The following is a 23852-nucleotide window of genomic DNA, read 5'->3' as shown; positions in this document are numbered from 1 at the left end:
CTCTGGGATGGGTTGAGTGAGGGACCACATGGAGGCAGAGGGCAGAGGGATAGACTTTATCCCTCAGTCAAATCTGTCGTAATTACTGAACACTTACTGTGGGCAGAGCACTGTCCTAAGCACTTGAGAAAGTACAATAGAACAGAGTCGGTAGAGACTTTGCCTGCCCGCAACGAGTTTACCATCTAGATGATCTCGGAGAAGCAGTATGGCCTATTTGATAGCGCCCGGGCCTGAGTCAGTAGGACCAAGGTCCTAATCCCGGCTCTGCCAATTGTCTGCTGTGTGACCTTAGGCAAGTCACTTCACATCTCCGTGCCTCAGTTACCTCATCTGTAAAATAGGGATTAAGACTGTGGAACAAGGACGGTGTCCAACCTGATTAGCTTGTATCTGATTAGCTTGACAGAGAAGCAGCGAAAGAGCCCGGGTTTTGGAGTCAGAGGTCAGGGGTTCAAATCCCAGCTCTGCCAATTGTCAGCTGTGTGACTTTGGGCAAGTCACTTCACTTCTCTGGGCCTCAGTTACCTCATCTGTAAAATGGGGATTAAGACTGTGAGCCCCACATGGGACAACCTGATCAACCTTGTAACCTCCCCAGCGTTCAGAACAGTGCTTTGCACATAGTAAGCGCTTAATAAATGCCATTATTATTATTACGCCAGTGCTTAGCACAATGCCTGGCCCATAATAAGCACTTAACAAATATCATTTTTTTAAAAAATGCACAGACTGTGGATTTTATGGTTTTTAAAAGACCAAATGGGATCCCTTTTCTAAGGGCCCTAACTCTGATCCTCCCAGCCACAATGAGGGGAGGAAAAATCCTCTGATTCTGCTGGCTTTCTGGAGGAGGAAAGGGAGTAGGAGGAGTATACCTGCGGCGGGGGTAGTGGGGTGACTAGGTGCAGCTGCTGCAGGTCAGAGCCGAGGGTCTTCTCCTCCTCCTCCTCCCCCGCGAGGAGCAGGTAAGGTGGAGGAGGTGGCAGGAGAAGTTCAAGGTCTGGGAAGGCATCCTCCTTGTCCGGAATGGGAGCTGGGAAGGAGGAACCTGAAACCAAAGGGGAGAATGAAAAAGCCGCTGAAGCCACCTCTCCCACCCTGGAGAGACCTCCCCCGCCGCCCCACACCTCCCCACTCCAAGAAATCTCCGAGCACTTTGATATTCTCAGAAGATGAATCGATGGCAAGGGTAGGTTCCAGGAATGCTGAAGAAACTGAGGCACACTTAGATTTGGAAGGCCCCTGTTTGCTAGAGATCATGTTTGAATCGATTCTCTTGGATTTCTGCCCCTAATCAGTGCTCAATAAATACCGCCTTCTAGACTGTGAGCCCGTTGTTGGGTAGGGACCGTCACTATATGTTTCCAGTTGTACTTCCCAAGTGCTTAGTACACAGTAAGCACTCAATAAATATGACTGAATGAATGAATGAATGGTTGATTGATGGGTAAAAATACTGCTAGGAAGGGTAGCCCCGCTGTTGGTCCCATGGAAAGAGCGTTGCTCTGGGGACCAGGAGACCTGGGTTCTAGCCTCCGAATTGCCAGCCCGGCGCTGGCTAGCTTGGGCCAAGCCCACACACGCTCTTCCCAACATGCTGCACCGCTGCCTGCCTACTGACTTGTTGCCCTTTGGGCCCCAGCGGGAGCAAGGCTGGCACGGATGAGAGAGCGCGAACGGCCCCACACCAGTCACTAGCACTAGAACCAACTCCTCTGCACAGGTTCTCGGTCTTCACCCCCCAGCGTCGCGAATGGAGAAGAAAGGATCCCCGGGAGGACCCTACGTAATCCATCCGAAGTGGGAGCGGCAGGCCGGGTTAGTTAAGTCGAGGCCACCGGGTGACAAGAGGGAGGCAGGGTGGAGGTGGGGTGACTCCCGGCTCCTCCCAGTTCCATCCGACTCCGGGCAGGGAGGTGCGAGGAGCCTGGGGCGAAGGAGACAAGGGCATCCGAGAGGGCACTGTCCAATCTGCTAGAGAGCCCAGGAAGCCCGTGAGGAGAAGTGACACTGCCGGGAGAGAAGAGAGTCCAGTTCTTGAACCCAGGGGGTCCAGCTTCCCAGCCCAGTGCCACCTGAGGGCAAAGGGGGCCCTCTGACCCCACTCCTTGGCCTCTGCACAATTACTGAGCAGCGTTACTTGTGGAAAGAGCCCAGGCTTTGGAGTCAGAGGTCATGGATTCAAATCCCAGCTCTGCCAATTATCAGCTGTGTGACTCTGGACGAGTCCCTTCCCTGGCCCTCAGTTCCCTCATCTGTAAAATGGGGATGAAGACTGTGAGCCCCACGTGGGACAACCTGACCACCTTGTATCCTCCCCAGCGCTTAGAATAGTGCTTTGCACACAGTAAGCGCTTAATAAATGCCATCATTACTATTATTATTATTACTGCCAGGGTCATTGATAAGCTAATGCTTTACTCAGAGATGAACAGGTGGCCCCTGCCAGGTTGCCATGGAAGGTAATTGATGTGAGAACAAAAGTCAAAACCTTGTGGGACTTTTAGACTGTGAGCCCACTGTTGGGTAGGGACTGTCTCTATATGTTGCCAACTTGTACTTCCCAAGCGCTTAGTACAGTGTTCTGCGCACAGTAAGCACTCAATAAATACGATTGACTGATTGATTGATTGGGACAAGGAATCAACCTCTCCAGCTAAGAAGCAGCTGGGGTTCCGGCTCTGTCATTTATTCATTCAGTTGTATTTACTGAGCGCTTACTGTGTGCAGAGCACTGTACTAAGCGCTTGGGAAGTACAAGCTGGCTGTCAGGGAAGCTCCCAGTTCTGAGGGGGACTAGTCTAACAAACAGAGCCGGACTGCCGCTCCTCTCGCCCCTTTCCTCGCCTCGGACTGAAATCCCCGAGCGGGGTCTGCCCTCTTCCTTCCCCCACCTACTACTAGGCACAGAGAGATGGGACTACTGTCGGCCTAAAGGCACCGTAAGCTCCTTGTGGAGAGGGGACATATCTTTTGCGTCTGTTGTACTTTTCCAAGTGCTTAGTACAGTGTGTCACAGTAGGTGCTCAATCCATCAGTGGATCCATCAGTAGTATTTATGGAGCACTTATTTTGAGCGCTGTACTACGCACTTGGGAGAGTACAGTATAACATATAGTGTAGTATGAGAAGCAGCGTGGCTCAGTGGAAAGACCACAGGCTTTGGAGTCAGAGGTCATGGATTCAAATCCCGGCTCCGCCAACTGTCAGCTGTGTGACTTTGGGCAAGTCACTTCTCTGTGACTCATCTGTAAAATGGGGATGAAAACTGTGAGCCCCCAGTGGGACAACCTGATCACCTTGTAATCTCCCCAGCACTTAGAACAGTGCTTTGCACATAGTAAACGCTTAATAAATGCCATTATTATAACAGTATAACAGACACATTCCCTTCCCATAATTAGCTTACGGTCTGGAGGGGGAGGCAGTCACTAATATAAGTTAATCGATCAATCAATCATATTTATTAAGCGCTCACTGTGTGCAGAGCACTGTACTAAGCGCTTGGGAAGTCCAAGTTGGCAACATATAGAGACAGTCCCTACCCAACAGTGGGCTCACAGTCTAAAAGGGGGAGACAGAGAACAAAACCAAACATACTAACAAAATAAAATAAATAGAATAGATATGTACAAGTAAAATAGAGTAATAAATATGTACAAACATATATACATAATAAATGATGGATGTGTACCTAAGTGCTGAGGGGTCGGTGAATAAAGGGAGCAAATCAGGGTGACGTCGAAGGGACTGGGGGAAAAGGAAATGAGAACTTAGTCAAGTAAGGCCTCTTGGAGATGTGCCTTCGATAAGGCTTTGAAGGTTATGTCTTACTCCAAGGAGAGTAATTGCCTGTTGGATATGAAGAGGAAGGATGTTCCAGGCCAGAGGCAGGATGTGGTTGAGAGGTCGGCAGTGAGATAGACGAGGTGGAGCTACATTGAGTAGGTCAGCATTAGAGGAGCGAAGCTGGCTTGTAGTAGGACAGTAGTGAGGTGAGGTAGGAGGGGCGGGATGATTGAGTGCTTTGAAGCCGATGGTAAGGCATTTCCATTTGTTGTGGAGGTGGAAAGGCAACCACTGGAGGTTCTTGAGGAGTGGGGAGACATGGACTGAACGTTTTTGTAGAAAAACTATCAGGGCAACAGAGTGAAAATAAATAGAATAAATATGTACAAGTAAAATGGATAGAGTAACAAATATGTACAAACATATATACAGGTGCTGTGGGGAGGGGAAGGAGGTACCTCCCCTGCAGCTGCCAACCTGGGTCGGGGTCATCATCATCATCAATCGTATTTAGTGAGCGCTTACTGTGTGCAGAGCACTGTACTAAGCGCTTGGGAAGTACAAATTGGCAACATATAGAGACAGTCCCTACCCAACAGTGGGCTCACAGTCTAAAATGGGGAGACAGAGAACAAAACCAAACATACTAACAAAATAAAATAAATAGAATAGATATGTACAACTAAAATAAATAGAGTAATAAATATGTACAAACATATACATATATACAGGTGCTGTGGGGAAGGGAAGGAGGTAAGATGGGGGGGTGGAGAGGGGGACGAGGGGGAGAGGGAGGAAGGGGCTCAGTGTGGGAAGGCCTCCTGGAGGAGGTGAGCTGGGACACCTCGGGCCGATACCTCTGGTTTTGGCAGGAGGGAATTGGGACTCTTCCCGTGTCCTGGCCTGGATTTAGGGATGTGCATGTAGCTATAATTCCATTTATTCCTTCCTTGTACAAGGAATTTATTCCTTGTACATATTTACTATTCTATTTTGTTAATGATGTCCATATAGCTTTAATTCTATTTGTTCTGACGATTTTGCCACCTGTCTACATGTTTTGTTTTAGTGTCTTGTCTCCCCCTTCTAGACAGGGTAGGGATTGTCTCGATCTGCTGCCAATTTGTACTTCCCCAGCGCATAGTACAGTGCGCTGCACACAGTAAGCGCTCAATAAATACAACTGAATGAATGAATGAGTGAAGTATGGACTGGAAATAGGAGAGACAGAGGCAGGGAGGTCAGCAAGGAGGCTGAAAGGATAAGTGCTTGGATTATCATCATCAATCGTATTTATTGAGCACTTACTGTGTGCAGAGCACTGTACTAAGCATTTGGGAAGTACAAGTTGGATTAACTTGACAGTTTGGATGGAGAGGAAAGGGTGGATTTTAGCAATGTTGTGAAGGTTGAACCATCAGGATTTAGTGATAGATTGAATATGAGGGTTGAATGAGAGAGACGAGTCAAGGATAATACTGAGGTTACAGGCTTGTGAGACAGGAAGGACGGTGGTCTACAGGGTTGGGAAAGTCAGGGGGAGGACGGGGTTTGGGTGAGAAGATAAGGAGTTTTGTTTTAGACAGGTTAAATTGGAGGTGACAGCAGGACATCCGAGTAAAGATGTCTTGACAGCAGGAGGAAATGAGAGACTGCTTAGTACTATTTTAGGATGCTGCCCAGACTCCTCGTCCTCTGGGCCATGGGCCTGCTGTGTGACCTCGGTCAACTCACTTCACTTTTCTGTACCATAGCTATCTCATTTGTAAAATGGGGATTAAGACTGTGAGCCCCAGGTGGGACACGGACTGGGTCCAACCTGACCAGCTTATATCTACCCCAGCACTTAGTACAGTGCCTGGCACACAGTAAGTGCTTAAGAAATATCACAATTTTTTTTTAAAAAAGCCGTGAGGAGCCTGGCTCAGACGGCGCTAGAAGCCAAGACCTTGGCTTCCTCTTACCTCCGTTGGACAGCTGGGCAGGCGACGGATGGGACGGAGGGCTGCCTGCGCTCCGGTTGCTCGGTTTCCCCCCGCCCGGTGCCTTCTTGGCCGAGGCAGGGTCCCGGGGGCGGCTGACCTGGGCCGCGCCGCCCCCCTGCCTCACCTCTTCCACCACGGCCTTGTCCCTGCGGGGCGACGCCAGGGTGATGAAGATGGATGAGGCGACTCTCTTCTCCGGCTTCCCCGCCATCGTCCCGGTGTTCGGCGGGGAGGCTGCGGGGCGGCTGGGGAGCGGAAGCAGAGATGGGTGAGAGTCGATGACCCTGGGGGACATGCCCAGCGTCCTCCCCCGGGCCCGGGGCTCAAGGCCAGCTGCCCCCCTGCAGCTGCCAAACTGGGTCGGGGTCATCATCATCATCAATCGTATTTATTGAGCGCTTACTGTGTGCAGAGCACTGTACTAAGCGCTTGGGAAGTACAAATTGGCAACATATAGAGACAGTCCCTACCCAACAGTGGGCTCACAGTCTAAAAGGGGGAGACAGAGAACAAAACCAAACATACTAACAAAATAAAATAGAATAGATATGTACAAGTAAAATAGAGTAATAAATATGTACAAACATATACATATATACAGGTGCTGTGGGGAAGGGAAGGAGGTAAGATGGGGGATGGAGAGGGGGACGAGGGGGAGAGGAAGGAAGGGGCTCAGTCTGGGAAGGCCTCCTGGAGGAGGTGAGCCTTGACACCTCGGGCCGATACCTCTGGTTTTGGCAGGAGAAAATTGGGACTCTTCCCGTGTCCTGGCCGGCTGAGACTTTCCGCTCATCATACACACACACACATATGTAGTCAATTTGCATAGCTCCACTCATGCATGAATACACCCATAATCTCAAACATACAAACAAGTAAAAGAAATAGAGTAATAAATCTGTACAAACATATATATAGGGGCAGTGGGAGAGAAAAAAGGGGACTCAGTCCGGGAAGGCCTCCTGGAGGAGGGGAGCTCTCAGGAGGGCTTTGAAGGGAGGAAGAGAGCTAGCTTGGCGGATGTGGGGAGGGAGGGCACTCCAGGCCAAGGGGAGGACGTGGGCTGGGGGTTGACATATTTACTATTCTATTTATTTTGTTAATGATGGGCATCTAGCTTTACTTCTATTTTTTCTAATCATCATCATCAATCGTATTTATTGAGTGCTTACTCTGTGCAGAGCACTGTACTAAGCGCTTGGGAAGTACAACTTGGCAACATAATGACGACACCTGTCCACATGTTTTGTTTAGTTGTCCGTCTCCCCCTTCTAGACTGTGAACCCGTTGCTGGGTAGGGATCATCTCTATATGTTGCCAACTTGTACTTCCCAAGCGCTTAGTACAGTGCTCTGCACACAATAAGCGCTCAATAAATATGATTGAATGAATGAAATACGCACACAGTAAAACACATAAAATATGTACACTTATTCCAGAACAAAGAATACATAAATAATCCATCAATAATAATAATAATGATGGCATTTATTAAGCTTCTACTATGTGCAAAGCACTGTTCTAAGCACCGGGGAGGACACAAGGTAATCAGGTTGTCCCACAGGGGGCTCAAAGTCTTCATCCCCATTTTACAGATGAGGGAACTGTGGTGCAGAGAAGTGAAGTGACCAAAGTCACACGGCTGACAGGTAGCGGAGCCGGGATTTGAACCCACGACCTCTGACTCCAAAGCCCGGGCTCTTTCCACTGAGCCATGCTGCTTCAGTAGCATTTACCAAACACTTACTGTGTGCCAAACACTATACTAAGCACTTGGGAAAGTCCAGTATAATAGAATTGGTAGACACGATCCCTGCCCACAAGGAGTCTGGGGGGGAGATAGATATTAAAATAAATAGAACAGTGCTTTGCACATAGTAAGCGCTTAACAAATACCATTATTATTATTATTATTATTATTATTATTATTATTATTATTATTACAGATAGGGGAAATTGCAGAGTATAAGGATATGGATGTAATGCTATGGGGCTGGGGGAGGGGTGAGTATCTAAGTGCTTATGGAGTACAGTTCGAAAGGCAACGGTGACACAGAAGCGAGGGCCAACAGGGGAAGGAAATACATATACACACTCATGTACACTGTCATACACACATTCATATATTCATATACACCCTCATTCATTCATTCATTCAATCGTATTTATTAAGCGCTTCCTGTGTGCAGAGCACTGTACTAAGCACTTGGGAAGTACAAGTTGGCAACATAGAGAGACGGTCCCTGCCCAACAACGGGCTCACAGTCTAGAATTTATTCATACTCCTATCTTTAATGCTCTGTTTGACCCAAAGGCTTAGTACAATTCATTGCACGAGGTGCTCAATAAATACCTCTACAACGCTACAATATACACAAGCTCATATACGTGCACTCACATACCTTTATACAAACTGACAAAAACCCATTTATACACAGACACTCTCACACCCCTACATGGCCCCACACACATATCTAAATGCAATATATTCACAAACACATGGTCACATACATCCCCCCACATCAACAACTCAGCCCCACACCAACACACACATACACACACACACACACGCACTCTCTCTCTCTCTCTCCCTCCCTCTCTCTCTCTGCAGGTCTTGGCAGGAGAGACGTTGACAATAACGCTGTAACAGCATGGCCCAGCGGAAAAAGCCCGGGCTTGGGAGTCAGAAGGACCTGGGTTCTAATCCCGGCTCTGCCACTTGTCTGCTGTGTAACCTTGGAGAAGTCACTTCCCTTCTCTGTGCCTCAGTTCCCTTTATCTGTAAAATGGGGATTAAGACTGTGAGCCCTATGTGGTGGGACAGGGACTATGCCAAACCCAGTTATCTTGTATATACCCCAGAGCTTAGAACAGTGCCTGACACGTAGTAAGTGCTTAACTAATACCACTATTATTACTATCATTACTGAGGGCCTCTTCCAACCTCCTGCCCCTGAAGCCCCCACCCCAGCCCTTTTTTTAATGGTATTTGTTGAGCTCTTATTATCTCTCAAGCACTGGCCTAAATGCTGAGGTAGTTACAAGTTAATCAGGCCAAATACAGCCCTTGTCTCACATAATAATAAATAAATAATAATGGCATTTATTAAGCACTTACTATGTGCAAAGCACTGTTCTAAGTGCTGGGGAGGTTACAAGATGATCAGGTTGTCCCGTCTTCATCCCTATTTTACAGATGAGGTCACTGAGGCACAAAGAAGTGACTTGCCCAAAGTCACATAGCTGACAAGTGGCGGAGCCAGGATTTGAACCCATGACCTCTGACTCCAAAGCCCGGGCTCTTTCCACTGAGCCACGCTGCACCTGGGACTCACAGTCTAAGTAAGAAGGAGAAGAGATAGAGAAGCAATGTGGCTTAGTGGAAAGAGCACAGGCTTGGAAGTCAGAGGACATGGGTTCTAATCCCAGCTCTGCCACTTGTCTGCTGTGTGACCTTGGGCAAGTCACTTCACTTCTCTGTGCCTCAGTTACCTCATCTGTAAAATGGGGATTAAAAGTGTGAGCCCCACATGGGGCAACCTGATTACACTGTATCTACCCCAGCGCTTAGAACAGTGCTTGGCACACAGTAAGCACTTAACAAATACCATAATAATTATTATTATATAGAATCCCCATTTTACAGGTGAGGAAATGGAGGCATGGAGAAATTAAGTGACTTACCCAGGTCCTTGGGCTTCTAGGCCCATGCTTTATCCACAAGGCCAAGCTGCTTCCCTTACAGACAGTCTGTTATCCATTTAGAGAAGCAGCGTGGCTCAGTGGAAAGAGCCCGGGCTTTGGAGTCAGAAGGTCAGGGGTTCAAATCCCGGATCTGCCAATTGTCAGCTGGGTGACTTTGGGCAAGTCACTTCACTTCTCTGTGCCTCAGTTACCTCATCTGTAACATGGGGATGAAGACTGTGAGCCCCCCATGGGACAACCTGATCGCCTTGTAACCTCCCCAGCGCTTAGAACAGTGCTCTGCACATAGTAAGCGCTTAATAAATGCCATCATCATCATCATCATCATTTCCCCAGGAGATCATCATCATCATCAATCGTATTTATTGAGCGCTTACTATGTGCAGAGCACTGTACTAAGCGCTTGGGAAGTACAAATTGGCAACATATAGAGACAGTCCCTACCCAACAGTGGGCTCACAGTCTAAAAGGGGGAGACAGAGAACAAAACCAAACATACTAACAAAATAAAATAAATAGAATAGATATGTACAAATAAATTAAATAAATAGAGTAAAAAATATGTACAAACATATATACATATATACAGGTGCTATGGGGAAGGGAGGGAGATAAGATGGGGGGATGGAGAGGGGGACAAGGGGGAGAGGAAGGAAGGGGCTCAGTCTGGGAAGGCCTCCTGGAGGAGGTGAGCTCTCAGCGGGCCTTGAAGGGAGGAAGAGAGCTAGCTTGGCGGATGGGCAGAGGGAGGGCATTCCAGGCCCGGGGGATGACGTGGGCCGGGGGTCGATGGCTGGGTGGGGGGCTCTTGCTCTCATTTTTACAACTGTGGAAACTGAGTCACGGCAAAAGGAAGCCTTCTGAGCCAGACCTGGAAACAGAACCCAGCAGAATGGCTCCATTCAGGGTTGCAAGGGAAAGGGGAGCCCCTCCTTTCTCCCCACATTAATGATGAGCCTCCCCCAGGGTGGCTAATGCAGCCCCAGGGTGGGGTCAGCCTGGCTCCTGAGCCTGCAGTGACCCTCCCTCCCTCCCTCCTCAACTTCTTACCAGGGCTCAGCTCTCCTGACAACGTCGGAGGCGAGGGTCTTGATCTCGGGCTGAGTGATGTCCTGCCTGGCTCCTTCTGGGGGGAGAATGGAAGGAATGTCAAGTCAGATTCCAGGGCTGGCCGAGGAGGGGAGGCACTCAGACAGTGGTCTTCCGGTGGGGGGGAATGGCCTCCGGAGGCGCAGGAATCCTGGACATTCTGGGATAATAACGATGGCATTTTTTAAGCGCTTACTGTGTGCAAAGCACTGTTCCAAGCGCTGGGGAGGATACAAGGTGATCAGGTTGTCCCACGGGGGGCTCACAGTTTTAATCCCCATTTTACAGATGAGGGAACTGAGGCCCAGAGAAGTGAAATGACTTGCCCAAAGTCACACAGCTGACAATTGGCGGAGCCGGGATTTGAACTCATGACCCGTGCTCTTTCCATTGAGCCACACCTGCTGTGTGACCACGGGCAAGTCACTTCACCTCTCGCTTCCTCAGTTTCCTCGCCTGTAAGATGTGAATTCAATGCCTGTGCTCCTTCCCACTTGGACTATGAGCCCTGTGTGGGGCAGGGATGGTGTCCAACCTGATTCTGTTCAATCTAGCCAGAATTCTGTACAGTGCTTTAAGTGTTCAAGTATTTAACAAATACTATAATTGTTATTAGAGAAGCAGTGTGGCTCAGTGGAAAGAGCAAGGGCTTTGGAGTCAGAGGTCATGGGTTCAAATCCTGGCTCCGCCGCTTGTCAGCGGTGTGACTTTGGGCAAGTCACTTAACTTCTCTGTGCCTCAGTTACCTCATCTGTAAAATGGGGATTAAGACTGTGAGCCCCCCCCCCCCCGGGACAACCTGATCACCTCGTAACCTCCCCAGTGCTTAGAACAGTGTTTTGCACATAGTAAGCACTTAATACGATTGAATGAATGAATGAATGCCATCATTATCATCATTATTATTATTATTATTAAGCGTGGCCTTGGGACCACCATCAGAGCACAGGGTATTGAGAGCAAACCAGGTCTAGAAACCGGAAATCTTGGCTGGCGACGGGAGGGAACTTGGCGGGAACTTGCCTTGTGAGAGTGGAAAGAGCCCGGCCCCGGGAGGCAGAGGGACCTAATTTTCCATTCCCGCCTCCGCCACTTGCCTGCTGTGTGACCTTGGGCAAGTCACCTCGCGTCTCTGGACCACAGTTCCCTCATCTGTAAAATGGGGACTAAGCCTGGGACCCCATGTGGGACAGGGACTGTGTCCAACCTGATTAGCTTTTATCTAGCGCCCGCTGTTGGGTAGGGACCGTCTCTATATGTTAATAATGATAATGGCATTTGTTAAGCGCTACATATATGTATATATGTTTGTACATATTTATTACTCTATTTATTTATTTATTTATTTTACTTGTACATATCTATTCTATTTATTTTATTTTGTTAATATGTTAGGTTTTGTTCTCTGTCTCCCCCTTCTAGACCGTGAGCCCACTGTTGGGTGGGGACTGTCTCTATATGTTGCCAGCTTGTACTTCCCAAGCGCTTAGTACAGTGCCCTGCACACAGTAACTGCTCAATAAATACGATTGATTGATTGATTGATCTACCCAAGCGCCTTGCAAATAGTAGCACAGAGAAGCAGCATGGCTCAGTGGAAAGCGCACAGAGTCAGAGTTCATGGATTCAAATCCCGGCTCCGCCAAGTGTCAACTGTGTGACTTTGGGCAAGTCACTTAACTTCTCTTTCAGTTCCCTCATCTGGAAAGTGGGGATTAAGACTGTGAGCCCCACGTGGGACAACCTGATCACCTTGTATCCCCCCAATGCTTAGAACAGTGCTTTGCACATAGTAAGTGCTTAATAAATACCATTATTATTATTATTATTATTATTGGCTACCTCCCATCATAGCTGCATCTGGAAGGCAAAGAAGGATAAATTTGGAAAAGCATCTTGCCTCTCCTGGAATCCAGGCCAGGCTAGCAGAGACGGGGTGGACCAGAGCCCCAGTGTTGCTAGGCAATGGGAACCCTTGCCATGATGAAATGATCTGGGCTTCCCGCCCCCCGGATGGATTCCGGGTCGATAACCAAGGTGGGGAAGAGTAATCTTGTACTTCCCAAGCGCTTAGTACAGTGCTCTGCACACAGTAAGTGCTCAATAAATACGATTGATTGATTGATTAATCAGCGGAACAGGAAGGTGGACACCCTGTCCTGCGCTGGATTGATCCTGTAAGGATCCTTGCGGGCAGGGAAAATGTCTACCAACTATTATCAACTGTATTTATTGAGCGTTACTGTGTGAAGGTACCGAACTAATCACTTGGGAGAGTACAACACAACAATATAACAGACACATTCCCTGCCCACAGCGAGCTTACACTCTGTTGCACTGTATTCCCCCGAGGGCTTAGTACAGTGCTGTATACGCCGTAAGCACTCACTACTGATTGATAAAAAACAGGTTTCAGCATACATTGGGATTCACAGGACTCCATTCGAGGAGCAGCAAGGCACAGTGGATAGGTCACAGGGCTGGGAGTCAGAAGGACCTGGGTTCTAATCCCAGCTCTGCCACTTGTCTTCTGTGTGGCCTTGGGCAAGCCTCTTCACTTCTCTGTGCCTCAGCTACCTCATCCGTAAAATGGGAATGAAGACTGTGAGCCCTGTGTGGGACAGGGACTGCGTCCAACCCGATTTGCTTATATCCACCTCAGCGCTTAGTGCAGTGCCTGTCACATAGTAAGTGCTTAATAAATGCCATAACTATTTATAATTATTATTACAAATGCACCTCCTCCGGGAAGCTTGTCCAGATTAAGTCCTCTTGACTCTGGTCATTCAAGTCATTCTAGCTTCCGATCCTCACACTTTGACATACCTGTGTTTTTATGTTTCTTTGGTCTAAATCAACTTGTATGTTTGTGTCATCATCCTGCCTTCTCCTTAGACTGTATGATGCTTGAGGGCAGGGCCCACGACTTGTCTTCCAGTCCAGAGCTCCTCACGCAGTGTGGTCTTAGTACAAACTGTTGATGGACAGGACTTACGGGTGGCAACTGCTAAGCGCTACGTGCCAAGCACTTGGGTTGACACGAGATAATCGGGTCAGACGTGGCCCCTGCCCCCACGGGACCCACGGTCTAATCCCCATTTTACAGATGAGGAAACTGAGTCCCAGAGAGATTACGCGATTTGACCAGGGTCACATGGCAGGCAAGTCCAGGTCCTCTGACACCTAGGCCCGGGCTCTTTCAACTAAGCCATACTGCTTTTGTCTGTGAACTTTGCTCTCTTCCCCAAAAGGAGCTGCAATTCATTCTGAGTCATTTGGGGCCTGGAGATAATAATAAATAATTGCGGTATTCGTTAAGCACGTACTACTTGCCAAGCACTGTACTAAACTCTGGGGTAGATACAATATTTGTGGATCAATCACTCAATCAATCAATCGTATTTATTGAGCGCTTACTGTGCGCAGAGCACTGTACTAAGCGCTTGGGAAGTACAAGTTGGCAACATATACAGTCCCTACCCAACAGTGGGCTCACAGACCCTCATGGGGCTGACAGTCTAAGAGGGAGGGGGAACAGGCATCGCATCCCCATTTTACAGATGAAGAAACTGAGATGAAGAGAAGTTAAATGACTTGCCCAAGGTCACACAACAGGTGAGTGGCAGAGCCGGGATTAGAACCCAGGTCCTCTCCCAGTCACATGCTCTACGTGCTTAGTACAGTGCTCTGCACACAGTAAGCATTCAATAAATATGAATGAATGAATTAGGCCACACTGCTTCTCTGGGAGTTCACGGTCCCCTTGGCAGCTGGGCGTTCAGCAGGCTCCCTTTGCCTGCCCCAACTCCTCCTCCCATGAGACCTTCCCGACTGGCCCCTCTCTGAGAGAGACGCCGCTGTGTTTCTTTGGAAAGGTCCCAGCTCAGCTAAGAGCCAGGGGAGAGAGTCCGGCTGTACAGCTGACAGCTGTGCTAGCCGCCCCCCACTCCTTCCCCCTCCTCTCTTTGGCTTGCGGTTACTGCCGGAGAATTCAGTCCCCATGGGAACGCCGAGCTTGGAATTTTCAAAGCCTGTTCCAGTCATCCCACCAGCCCCCACCGCTCTGGTGTTGCTAAGATCACTCCCGAGAGGGAAACTGAGGCCCTGGGAGGGGGGCAGCCTCGCTTTGTCCATCCAGGCCCCTAATGGCCTGAGGACCCGGGCTCGGTTTCTGCTGCTCCCATCCTGCTTCTTGAGGAGCTAGACTACTCTCCCGGTTTCCTCTTCTCCCCATGTACAAGCTAAGTCTCTCCTCCTCCGGACCCCATCCTCCTCCCACTGGACCCCATCCTCCTCCCACGCTTCTTTTCTTCCTTTTCCTCCTCCCCATCCTCCCCCCTCTCACACTGCTCCTCTGCAGAGGAGTCTGAGCGGCCCAAGGGCAAAGCGGAAATCCCCAGTCCCAAGAGAGCAGGGAAAAGTGGGAACAAAGGAAAGGAGCTTCCTGAACTGCTAGGAGAGGACTCAGTAGGAGTCTCTTTTGAGGGGCTGGAAAGCATCTCCTGGAGTGCCAGGCGGACCCCAGGAACAGGACAGGGCCAGATCTACCGCCACCACCCTCCTGCCCTTCATGGGTCACTGTGGGTCTGAAGTTTGGTCCAGGAGAAATGTTTGCAATTAGAAAGGGGCTTTGGGTTTGGATTCTGGAGAAGGCAAGTTGGATGTCAGGGCTGAAGAGAAAGAAAGGAGTTGGGAGTTGCGGGGGGGAACAGGGTGGTTCTGCCCCTACCTTTTCCAGACCCTTCTATCGTCTCCCCATTAACAGTGCAGCATGTACTTGTCAAGGGTCTCCTTAGGCGGGGAGGCAAAGGAGGGTGAGGGCAGAAACCAACCCAGGGGCTCTGGGGTCCGGAGAGGGCTGAAACTCAGCCCCCTCTTCCCTCCCCCATATACTCCAGCTGGGAATCATCCCCAGAAAACCCTTGAAGTTGCCCTTGTCTGGGGAAGATTTGGGGGAAAAGGTAGATGGGAGGTAAGCGAGGAAGGGGCAGAATCCTGGAGGGGGCTGATACACACTTCCTTCTGCTCCCTGGGCTGCTGTTTCCTTGCCCTCCGGGGACGGTTTCGGTTTTTATTATTATCACCCCATAATTATTCACAACAATATTAACCCCACTTTACACGCTTGGGGACCTCCCTTTCCAGGGCTTGGCAAATAGACACTCATCTGGCCTCCACCCACCCTGCCCCTGAGGAGAAACTGAGACAGGGCCGGAAGGTCCCAAGACACTGGGATCCTCCCCCTGCCCGTCTCCTCCTCGCCCAGGCAGTGCCAGAACCGGATCTGGGGACGCTGGGTGAGACAGCCTCTCTCCTCAGCTCCCGAGCGGCAGGGAGAAGCCGAGGGAGCAGACCAGTAACCCCAAAGGAGTCACCAGTTTGGGGCCAAACCCTGAAACTGGTCTGAACTGAGCAAGAAGGGTTGGTTTGATCCTTTCATTTCTGAGTCTAGCGGGGAACTGGCACCTCCCTCTAGTGAGCAGCTGTGCCCGGGACTATTCGAGTCCCTCTCCCAGCTTCCCTGGATCCTGGGGGAACCTCCCTGTGGGAGAGAGAGAGCAACAGTCCCAGGATTTTCAGTGCTGGAATCCGCTCCTGGGAAGCCGTGACCACTCTCGGGTTGGATAGGGTCAGTATTGAGGGCGCCTGGCGGGGAAGTTGGGTTCTCTCTGGGCTCCCCGCATCCTCCTGTATGACCCACCCAGTCTCTCTGGCTCTGGGCCAAATGGGCAAAGTCAAGGGTGGGTGAGGGAGGTCGCAGCCTTGGGTCTTCTCACGTGGGCCGGGCCGGCTCGGCCTCGATCTTGTCCTTGGGAGGTTGAAACCAGGAGACAAGGAAAAGCCAGGACGGTGGTGGTGGGAAGCCCTCTGCCCCAGCCCTGGCAGACTTACCAGGTGCTGGGGTTCAACTGATGGCTCGAGATCTAAAGGGTAATTGCAGGGGAGGGAGGGACCCCAATCAATCATATTTATTGAGCGCTTACTGTGTGCACAGCACTGTACTAAGCACTTGGGAAGTACAAGTTAGCAACATATAGAGACAGTCCCTACCCAACAGTGGGCTCACAGTCTAGACCCCAAGTTGGACCCTTCCGCAGGCTTGCAGGACAGGACTCACAGTCCTGTCGTGCCCAGGCAGCTGCCAAAGCTTTATTATCATTCATTCAATCACATTTATTGCAGAACACCATACTAAGCGCTTGGGAAGTACAAGTTGGCAACATATAGAGCCGGTCCCTACTCAACAGCGGGCTCACAGCCTTGGTGCCCCTGAAATGTGGGTAGGGCCCGTCTCTATATGTTGCCAACTTGTACTTCCCAAGTGCTTAGTACAGTGCTCTGCACACAGTAAGCGCTCAATAAATACGATTGAATGAATGAATGAGACTAGCTTCAGTGCCCTTGCAGTATGCTTTGCCCCCAAGCCCGTCGGCTTTGTCGGGGAGACCTCCTACCTCCATTGGCTTTCCCTCTGCCACCCACCACCCCAGAGATCTAAGCTCCTGGAAGGCAGAGGCTGTGTCCATCAACTCTGCTGCACTCTCCTCGGCGCTCAGCACACAGTAATCCTTCAATAAATACCACTGACTGATTGATTGATTGATAGATTGAGCTGGCCCAGCCCTCCCCAACAGCTTCAGACTACCCGTACCCCTGGCAGCCGCGCCTTTAGCCAACTCCTTGGCAGTCATTCATTCGATAGTATTTACTGAGCGTTTACTAAGAGTAATAATAATGGCATTTACTAAGTGCTTACTACATGCAAAGCACTGTTCTAAGCGCTGGGGAGGTTACAAGGTAATCAGGTTGTCCCATGGGGGGCTCACAGTCTTAATCCCCATTTTACAGATGAGGTTAACTGAGGCCCAGAGAAGTGAAGTGACTTGCCCGAAGTCACACAGCTGACAATTGTCGGAGCCGGGATTTGAACCCATGCATTCTGACTCCAAAGCCCGGGCTCTTTCAGCTGCTTCTTGTTTACTGTGTGCAGGGCACCCTACTAAGCGCTTGGAAAGTACAATTCAGCAACAGAGACAATCCCTGCCCACAACGGGCTCACTGTCTACCCATCCTATTTATTGAGCGCTTACTGTGTGCAGAGCACCCTACTAAGCGCTTGAAAAGTACAATTCAACAACAGAGACAATCACCGCCCACGACGGGTTCAGTCTAGAAGGCTCACAGTCGGTTCATCTTATTTATTGAGCGCTTACTGTGAGCAGAGCACCGTACAAAGGGCTTGGAAAGTACAATTCAGCTCACAGTCGGTTCATCGTATTTATTGAGCGCTTACTGTGAGCAGAGCACCGTACAAAGGGCTTGGAAAGTACAATTCAGCTCACAGTCGGTTCATCGTATTTATTGAGCGCTTACTGTGAGCAGAGCACCGTACAAAGGGCTTGGAAAGTACAATTCAGCTCACAGTCGGTTCATCGTATTTATTGAGCGCTTACTGTGAGCAGAGCACCGTACAAAGGGCTTGGAAAGTACAATTCAGCTCACAGTCGGTTCATCGTATTTATTGAGCACTTACTGTGTGCAGGCACCGTACCAAGAATTTGGAAAGTACAATTAAGCAACAGAGACAATCCCCGCCCACAACAGGCTCACAGTCTAGAAGGCTCCCAGTCAGTCCATCCTATTTATTGAGCGCTTACTGTGTGCAGGCCCCGTACCAAGAGCTTGGAAAGTACAATTCAGCAACAGAGACAATCCCTGCCCACAACGCGTTCACAGTCTAGAAGGCTCCCAGTCAGTCCATCCTATTTATTGAGCGCTTACTGTGTGCAGGCCCTGTACCAAGAGCTTGGAAAGTACAATTCAGCAACAGAGACAATCCCCACCCAAAACGGGCTCACAGTCCAGATGGCTCCCAGTCAGTCCATCCTATTTATTGAGCGCTTATTGTGTGCAGGCACCATACCAAGAGCTTGGAAAGTACAATTCAGCAACAGAGACAATGCCTGCCCACAACGGATTCACAGTCTAGAAGCCTCCCAGTCAGTCCATCCTATTTATTGAGCGCTTACTGTATGCAGGCACCGTACCAAGAGCTTGGAAAGTACAATTCAGCAACAGAGACAATCCCCTCCCACAACGGGCTCACGGTCTAGAAGGCTCCCAGTCAGTCCATCCTATTTATTGAGCGCTTACTCTGTGCAGGCCCCGTACCAAGAGCTTGGAAAGTACAAATCAGCAACAGAGACAATCCCCGCCCCCAACGGGCTCACAATCTAGAAGCCTCCCAGTCAGTCCATCCTATTTATTGAGCGCTTACTGTGTGCAAGCACCGTACCAAGAATTTGGAAAGTACAATTAAGCAACAGAGACAATCCCCGCCCACAACAGGCTCACAGTCTAGAAGGCTCCCAGTCAGTCCAACCTATTTATTGAGCGCTTACTGTGTGCAGGCACCGTACCAAGGGCTTGGAAAGTACAATTCAGCAAGAGACAATCCCCGCCCACAACGGGTTCACAGTCTAGAAGGCTCCCAGTCAGTCCATCCTATTTATTGAGCGCTTAGTGTGTGCAGGCACCGTACCAAGAGCTTGGAAAGTACAATTCAGCAACAGAGACAATCCCCGCCCACAACGGGCTCACAGTCTAGAAGGCTTCCAGTCAGTCCATCCTATTTATTGAGCGCTTATTGTGTGCAGGCACCATACCAAGAGCTTGGAAAGTACAATTCAGCAACAGAGACAATGCCTGCCCACAACGGATTCACAGTCTAGAAGCCTCCCAGTCAGTCCATCCTATTTATTGAGCGCTTACTGTATGCAGGCACCGTACCAAGAGCTTGGAAAGTACAATTCAGCAACAGAGACAATCCCCTCCCACAACGGGCTCACGGTCTAGAAGGCTCCCAGTCAGTCCATCCTATTTATTGAGCGCTTACTGTGTGCAGGCCCCGTACCAAGAGCTTGGAAAGTACAAATCAGCAACAGAGACAATCCCCGCCCCCAACGGGCTCACAATCTAGAAGCCTCCCAGTCAGTCCATCCTATTTATTGAGCGCTTACTGTGTGCAAGCACCGTACCAAGAATTTGGAAAGTACAATTAAGCAACAGAGACAATCCCCACCCACAACAGGCTCACAGTCTAGAAGGCTCCCAATCAGTCCATCCTATTTATTGAGCGCTTACTGTGTGCAGGCCCCGTACCAAGAGCTTGGAAAGTACAATTCAGCAACAGAGACAATCCCCGCCCACAACGGGCTCACAGTCTAGAAGGCTCCCAGTCAGCCCATCCTATTTATTGAGCACTTACTGTGTGCAGGCCCCGTACCAAGAGCTTGGAAAGTACAATTTAGCAACAGAGACAATCCCCGCCCACAAAGGGCTCACAGTCTAGAAGGCTCCCAGTCAGTCCATCCTATTTATTGAGCACTTACTGTGTGCAGGCCCCGTACCAAGAGCTTGGAAAGTACAATTCAGCAACAGAGACAATCCCCTCCCACAACGGGCTCACAGTCTAGAAGGCTTCCAGTCAGTCCAACCTATTTATTGAGCGCTTACTGTGTGCAGACACTGTACCAAGGGCTTGGAAAGTACAATTCAGCAACAGAGACAATCCCCGCCCACAACGGGTTCACAGTCTAGAAGGCTCCCAGTCAGTCCATCCTATTTATTGAGCGCTTACTGTGTGCAGGCCCCGTACCAAGAGCTTGGAAAGTACAATTCAGCAACAGAGACAATCCCCGCCCACAACGGGTTCACAGTCTAGACGGCTCCCAGTCAGTCCATCCTATTTATTGAGCGCAGGGCACCGTACTGAGCAATTGGGAGAGGACAATAGAACAATATAAGAGAGAGTTTCGCCGCCCACACCGAGCTTAGGGTCCCTCCCCCGCCCCCCACTAAATCCGCAAGTATGGGAGGGTCGCCTCCCTGTCCCCCTTCTCCCGAGGGGACGGCAGGGCCTCTGGCCGGTGGGCCGGGCCCCTGTTCGTTTACCTGGGGTCAGAGGTCAGAGGTGGCGGTCCCGGCCGGCCCTTCGGCGTATTCATTCAATCGTATTGAGTGGGCGCTTAACTGTGTGCAGAGCACTGGACTAAGCGCTTGGGCAGTCCAAGTTGGCAACCTAGAGAGACGGTCCCTACCCACCAGCGGGCTCCCATCCCAGCCCTTTCCTTTCTCCCAGCCCTGCCTCTCCCCTCCTCCTCTCCGCCCCCTCCCCTCTCTTCCTCCTCCCTCTCCTCCTCCTCCTCCTCCTCCTCCTCCTCGGCCGGCAGTCCTCACTTTACCATAAAAGGTGAACGCCCTGCTGGGGGGAATTGCTACACTCCCGGCAGGAAACCGGTACTTTACCTGCTCCCCGGGAGTGAGTGGGAGTGAGAGTGTGCGTGGGAGGGAGGGAGTGAGTGTGTGAGTGAGTGCCCCCCGTGTCCGCCCTTTCCCTCCTTTGGAGCTTCCTCTGTAGCCTCCTTCTCCCTTTGTTCCCTCTTCCCCGGCAGAGCCTGTTTCTTTAGGGGGGGCTCCGGACGCCCCCCGTCATTCAACCTCATGGCTTGCCCGACTCCCTCCCTCCCTCTGCCTTGCTCTCCCAAGGCTCAGCGTCCTCTCTATTGTTCTTCCTAGGTGTCCTGCCCGGCTGTCTGTCCGCCCTTCCCCGGGGCACAGAACAAGGCAGGGCGGGTGGGGTGTAGGGGGCAGACCCCTGGGCTGGCTAGGACTCCAGGGTTCCACCCTGCAAATCATCAGCCTGCCCCTGACTCAGTTTCTCCCCCCTGGTCACAGGGAGCTGGGGTGGGGAAGCAGCGAGGAGAGTCTGCTGTCCCCATTCCCCCATCCCCTGGAGTAGGGAACTGCCCATCCCTGGGCAGGCAAGTAGGACTCCAGGGTTCCTCCCTGCAAATCATAGGCCTGTCCCTGACTCAGTTTCTCCCCCCGGTCACAGGGAGCTGGGGTGGGGAAGCAGCGAGGAGGGTCTGCTGTACCCATTCCCCCATCCCCTAGGGTAGGGAACTGCCCATCCCTGGGCTGGCAAGTAGGACTCCAGGGTTCTGCCCTGCAAATCATCAGCCCGCCCCTGACTCAGTTTCTCCCCCCTGGTCACAGGGAGTTGGGATGTGTTTTTAGACTGTGTTTTTAGACTGTGAGCCCACTGTTGGGTAGGGACTGTCTCTATATGTTGCCAACTTGTACTTCCCAAGCACTTAGTACAGTGCTTTGCACACAGTAAGCGCTCAGTAAATATGATTGATTAATTGATTGGGATGGGGAAGCAGCGAGGAGGGTCTGCTGTCCCCATTCCCCCATCCCCTAGGGTAGGGAACTGCCCATCCCTGGGCTGGCAAGTAGGACTCCAGGGTTCCGCCCTGCAAATCATCGGCCTGCCCCTGACTCAGTTTCTCCCCCCTGGTCACAGGGAGCTGGGGTGGGGAAGCAGCGAGGAGGGTCTACTGTCCCCATTCCCCCATCCCTTAGGGCAGGGAACTGCCCATTCACTCATTCATTCAATCATTTATTGCTCACTTACTGTGGGCAAAGCACTGTACCAAGCGCTCGGAAGAGCACGATATAACAACAAACCAACACATTTGGGTCAGCAGGCTAAGCGAGGACAGGCCCACCCCCGCCTCTCCTTGCCTACTTCACTCTGAACAAAACCTCAATCGATCAAATTTACTGAATGCTTCCTCTGTGTAGAGCACTGTACTAAGCACTTGGGAAAGAACGATGTAAGAGTTGGTAGACTCATCTCCTGCCCACAGTGACTTTACAGTCTAGATTTTTTTGCCCCTGCAAAAAAATCAGCCATCAATTTAGTTGCAACCAGATTGTTTTCACTGGTGCGTCTCCTACTGCGAGTGATTAAAACCACGTCTGCTGAGGGTCGCCGGATCCACTACCTTCCCCTTCACTGGGAAAAGTATTCCACCTTCATTACCACCTAATGTCCTAGTAATAATAATAGTGGTATTTGCTAAGCGCTTACCATGTGCCAAGCACTGGGGTAATCTAATCAGGTTGGACACAATCCCTGTCCCTCATTAGGCTCACAGTCTTAATCCCCATTTTACAGATGAGGTAACTGAGGCATGAGAAGTTAAGTGGCTTGCCCAGTGTCACACAGCAGATAAGCGGCGGAGCTGGATTAGAACCCACATCCTCTGACTCATAGGTACGTGCTCTTTCTGCTGGGCTCTGCTGCTTCTCTTATAACTGTGGCATTTGTTAAGCGCTTACTATGTGCCAAGCACTGTACTAAGTGCTGGGGTGGATACAAGCAAATTGGATTGGACACAGTCCCTGTACCACACAGGGCTCACAATTTCAGTCCCTATTTTACGGATGAGAATAACAATTGTGGTATTTGTTAAGCACTTACTGGGTGCCAGGCACTGTATGTTTGTACATATTTATTACTCTATTTATTTATTTATTTTACTTGTACATATCTATTCTACTTATTTTGTTAGTATGTTTGGTTTTGTTCTCTGTCTCCCCCTTTTAGACTGTGAGCCCACTGTTGGGTAGGGACTGTCTCAGTATGTTGCCAAGTTGTACTTCCCAAGCGCTTAGTACAGTGCTCTGCACACAGTAAGCGCTCAATAAATACGATTGATTGTACTAAGCACTGGGGTGGATACAAGCAAATCAGGTTGGACACAGCCTCTGTCCCACGTGCGGCTCACAGTCTCACTCCCCATTTTCCAGTTGAGGTAACAGACCCAAAGAAATGAAATGACTTGCCTAAGGTCACACAGCTGACAAGTGGTGGAGCTGGAATTAGAACTCATGACCTTCTGATTCCTAGGCCCATGCTCTAGCCACTATGTCATGCTGCTTCTCTGCTGCAAACCACAGGGCAAATCTTTCCATGTATGCCAGGGAAAGGGACCCTTGATTATTCTAGTCCCACCCACTCCATTCATTCAATCGTATTTATCATCATCATCAATTGTATTTATTGAGCGCTTACTGTGTGCAGAGCACTGTACTAAGTGCTTGTCCATTAATTGTATTTATTGAGCACTTACCACACTCAGAGCACTTGTACTGTATTCGCCCGCGGAAAGAGTACCATCAGTGGTGTCACCTTTGGACACCCAAGGCAAGTCGGTAAATGATTAGACTCCTAGGGCAGTACTTCCTACCATAGTATTTATTGCTGTTCAATTGCCACAAATCAATCGCCATTTGGGAATTCCTGGGATCTGGGGAGGATCCGGGATTGGTTTCAGCTGGGCACAGGGTGTGTGGCATCGACGGAGGGGCCTGCCCCTCACATGAAGCACTGCTCAGGCTGCCCATGAGAAGCAGTGTGGCTCAGTGGAA

At 50.2% G+C, this 23852-nt stretch overlaps 1 protein-coding gene across 1 annotated transcript in view; it reads right to left on the bottom strand.

Moving 5' to 3' along the window:
* FBLIM1 (filamin binding LIM protein 1) overlaps positions 1-20625 on the bottom strand; it is a 49555-nt gene extending 28930 nt beyond the window's left edge. The window contains exons 1-4 of the mRNA XM_038746613.1: positions 20526-20625; positions 10533-10608; positions 5757-6022; positions 879-1051 (exon numbers count right to left, since the gene is read on the bottom strand). Of these exons, the coding sequence (XP_038602541.1) occupies positions 879-1051; positions 5757-5988 (405 nt within the window). The 5' untranslated portion in view covers positions 5989-6022; positions 10533-10608; positions 20526-20625. The remainder of the gene's footprint in view (positions 1-878; positions 1052-5756; positions 6023-10532; positions 10609-20525) is intronic.
* Positions 20626-23852: the final 3227 nt, after the last annotated feature.

The sequence above is a fragment of the Tachyglossus aculeatus genome, chromosome 5, assembly GCF_015852505.1.
Source record: "Tachyglossus aculeatus isolate mTacAcu1 chromosome 5, mTacAcu1.pri, whole genome shotgun sequence".
NCBI classification, from domain to species: Eukaryota; Metazoa; Chordata; class Mammalia; order Monotremata; family Tachyglossidae; genus Tachyglossus; species Tachyglossus aculeatus.
Note: the sequence above shows the minus strand (reverse complement) of the source record. Positions and strands in the feature narration are given on the sequence as shown.